Source organism: Solea senegalensis, unplaced genomic scaffold (genome assembly GCF_019176455.1).
Source record: "Solea senegalensis isolate Sse05_10M unplaced genomic scaffold, IFAPA_SoseM_1 scf7180000015136, whole genome shotgun sequence".
Taxonomy (NCBI): Eukaryota; Metazoa; Chordata; class Actinopteri; order Pleuronectiformes; family Soleidae; genus Solea; species Solea senegalensis.
In genome coordinates, this window is record NW_025321235.1 from 2,802 (window position 1) to 6,777 (window position 3,976).

General features: G+C 36.5%; 1 protein-coding gene across 1 annotated transcript; it reads right to left on the bottom strand.

The window, feature by feature from the left end:
• Nucleotides 1–760: 760 nt before the first annotated feature.
• Nucleotides 761–3,660, bottom strand: LOC122761982 (complement C3-like). Its single transcript, XM_044017176.1, has 8 exons — nucleotides 3,550–3,660; nucleotides 3,359–3,448; nucleotides 2,734–2,836; nucleotides 2,530–2,619; nucleotides 1,755–1,847; nucleotides 1,558–1,641; nucleotides 1,218–1,353; nucleotides 761–1,035 (listed from the first exon to the last, which is right to left on the bottom strand). Exons 1-8 carry the CDS (start codon nucleotides 3,610–3,612, stop codon nucleotides 894–896), a joined length of 801 nt encoding a protein of 266 aa, XP_043873111.1. The 5' UTR covers nucleotides 3,613–3,660; the 3' UTR covers nucleotides 761–893.
• Nucleotides 3,661–3,976: the final 316 nt, after the last annotated feature.

The window sequence follows — 3,976 nt, forward strand, 5'->3', positions numbered from 1 at the left end:
ATGGATGAAGGGTACATATAGTCAAGCATTCAGCAGTATATAAATAAAATAGAGAATTTGTTTGAATGTGTTTAAGTTTTAGCCTAATTGCAAAAAACTAAACAGACAAGGGTGAATCATTTTTTTTAGATAAGGTTGTCCTGTCTAATCATGGACTCTAAACACACTGGATGATCTATTGTTTATCTTGCTCTACATCCAACACTGGATCAGTACATTTCGCCATTGCTCTGCACTTTGGATTTCTTTGGCATCACTTTTAAAGTTGATTTATGTAACAAAAACCTGCAAAGTGGAGTCCATATTGTCATTATCTAAGACACAGAAGTCATACATTGAATAAATACTCTTTACTTTGTATCAGTAATTCTAGAGGCTGTTGTGATTTATAATATACTGCATAAAACAATATACATTCTATAATTGTCATATAAAATGTTTGGAATACAGTGCCATACACTATACAGTGAATTAACAAAATGAAAACATTTTTAGTGTATGAAGACAGAGGGATTTGTGTTTCGCTTTAACCAGATGTAAATGCACTCAAGTGAATTTGAAAACTCACATTGATATAAAAAGTTTGAGGTAAATGTTTTTTGGATTAAGTTTTCCTTTGTTATTAGCATCTGTGGTGATAGATAAAACACACCGAACAGTAATTGATACTAAATTTCTCACTAAAACCCCAGACAGTAATCACCTATTTAATTTTGTGCATTAACCAAACTTAATGTATAAAAAACCCACACACATACAGTTAGATGAAGACTTTACAGTTTATTCCACACAGAGTAACCTTTTGATCTGTTACATTTTATAACAGTTAAATTTTTGCATAAAACATGTAAAAACTAAAAAGAAACAAAGACAGTGGATTTTCTGCTGTTGTACTACAGTGGACATCCAAAGAGAGTGTACTGCGTGACCATCTCCTCCAAGCCCAAACATGTTGGCCTGTGTTCATCCTTTTGACACTCTGCGTCTGTGGGCCAGTACTCGATCCAGGTTCTCTCACCGAGCACATACTGATACCTGTGGGGAGAGAAGAAGTATCATGAACTCACATGATGTCTTGACATAAAGCAAATCACTTCCAGTGTGCAGCATGATAATGTTGCCGGGTGACACAAGATCTAACCACCACAGTTTGTTTAGTATGACACTCATTGATAGAACAGGAGTATAAAGAACACATTTATCACACAAACACTTACGATTGGTCCTTGTGAATATCCTTTGATGTGCCCATGATGAGATACGTTTTCCCTTTACCCAGATCTAAAGCCTCCCTGCAGTGAGGGTAACTGAGGAATGCACGTAGTTTACCCTGGGGACCAACATCATAAGTTCCTGAATTTCAAAATAAGAAGAGAATTCTGGATTAAGCATTAGTGTAAAACATGATTGTTATTTTACCATTTTCTCCCACAAGGGGAATCAAAAGGAAAAATTGGACATTTTATGAAAATGGCTTTACGTTGTAGCCAAGAATAAGATGAGGGGATTTAAAACCTTCATGTATAATGTGATACATTTTAGGCAGTTCACACCCACCTTCTTTGATCACTTCCATTATCCGCATTGTGTAAATATCAGTGGACAAACCCTCTGTGAATTCTTCCACTCTCACTTTGTAAACTGAGGACAGATAAGTGGCAGATGATTTTCTTACTTATGAACCTCTTCTTATACAAACATTCTGTTCATTTATAGTTAAAAAAATAATGCAGATCATTCACACTGAGTCTTACCAAAATCTATTTTGCTGGTAGGTGTACTCTCACAGGGTTTATCTGTGCGTAAATCATTGCTGATTTTACCCTTCTTCTGCATGCTGCAGTTCTCTGGAAATAAACAGCAGACGCACAGTAAAGATACAAACAATAACAGTAAGTCTACATGCTAATGTGTCTCTGGACAAGAAACAAATGCTGCACATACTGTGGATGCACTGTATGATTGTGTGAATGGCAAAACTGTAATATAAAGGTCATGGAGATTAGGAAGGTGCTGGAAATACAGACGTTACCATTGTAACCAGTGTAGTGCAGGTTGTGGGAAACACATTCCTCAACCATATCTATATTTTTTAATCATGAATTGGTTTTGAGGTAACCAGATTTATAGAGATGCAATACTTAACTACTGATGTTAATGATATGAACAACAATAATAATACATTTTGTGGAGGAATTTACAGCCAATGATAATTATTTTAGTAGAAGTTAATAGAAGTGTGACTGCATCCATATTTTATTTCAGTGAGGCAGTTGTTGCTCGTGTGGGTGGCAGAGGTGACTGATTTGGTAGGAATGTAGATCTGGACATCATCAGTGTGACAGTGGAAGTGGAGATCATGACGACGTCTAGTGTTACTGAGGGTAAGTATTTAGAGGATGAGGAGGTGATGTTGTAAACAGCAGAATGATAAATGATCAGTTCTTTAATGAAGCATGATATTAGTAGTTATTATGAGTTCCTTCAGTACTTTCAGCTGCATCTTCAGAGAGACACTATAGTGTTTACCTTCAGCACATGTGCATGCTTCATTTCTGCAGAGCCTCAGCAGCTGCCCAGCTTTCCTCTCTGGATGATAGAATTTCACACATTGTGTTTCTGCAATGATAAAGACACCCTTGATGAAATGTGCATTCAATCCAACACTGTTAACACTGCTAATCTGTCTATGTACTCTCTATCCAGATCTATCCAAGTGTCTTTAAGGCTTACGGTCATAATATTCATAGACAGATACAGCCGCTGGTTGCATGACGCCCACTTTCAGAGTCTGGTGGATCCTAAAAGTGATCTCCTCTGATTGTGTGTGAGAAACCTGTGGAGAAATGTAAAGGAAAGATGAGAAGTGAGGTTGTCTGAGAGGTCTGGGACAATATGCTTTTATCACAGTTTGATATTTATCACAATACTCGGGTGCTGATTCAATTTAAGTTGCCATTGTGATTTATTGTGATTCTACAAATCACTAGTATCAATAAATGTGACCTTATTTTCCTCCTTAAACCTAAATGTATTTTTTAAATAATTACAATGAAGCCATGGAGAATAAAGTGTTTCTTAGCTTTAACTACTCAGTGTTTACTAATCAATAAAATAATGACAGATTCTCAAAACAGGACACAGCGCAAATGTGAGCCTTCAAATTAACACTTTTAAAAACCCTGGACTGCAAAACAAACTGATAAAAATAACTTCCACTACTTTTTGAGGTGAAACTGCTTCTTTTTGCTGTTTCTGTTCATTAAGCAAAAAGAAATGTTGCCTTTCTGTAGGAGAGGACATTTTGTTCCACAATGTATTTATTGTGTTTCTCTACTCCTATTGTCTAATGTCTTACCTTGTCCAGGTAGATGATCAATGAACCTCTCTCTGACAGAACTGTGTTCATCTCATATTTTGCAATGGTACGGGCGCGTCCTTTGGCCAACTAGACACAAGCATATAGAGTTACCATTGTGTGTGTGTGTGTGTGTGTGTGTGTGTGTGTGTGTGTGTGTGTGTGTGTGTGTGAGTGTGTAAAAATCTTACCATGTCCAGGTCATTTTTGTTGACAGTGAAGCCAGTTAGTAAGCCAATATCCAAGATTGACATAGTTGCATCGTGATCCTTGTCCTTATATCTGTGCAATAAATGGACACATTCGATTAAACAATACACACTCATAGTGAGAAACACATGAAGTAACAAAGCAACCAGGGCTGGTGAGAAAATGTCCTGTAATAAAGGTCCAGTGTGTAAGAATTAATGACATTTTAATGGTTATATTTTGGCTTCATGTGGGGGACCGAGCTCCCATTCCAAAATGTGAAACTGAAGTCAATTCAGGCTGTTGTTGAAACATAGTTGCATAAGATGGTGGACTCTGTAAAGAAAGGCCTTTGCCTTAAGTACATATAAAAGGCTTATTCCAAGGATACAAAAAATGCATTTTTATTTTAAAGTGATGATACAAATA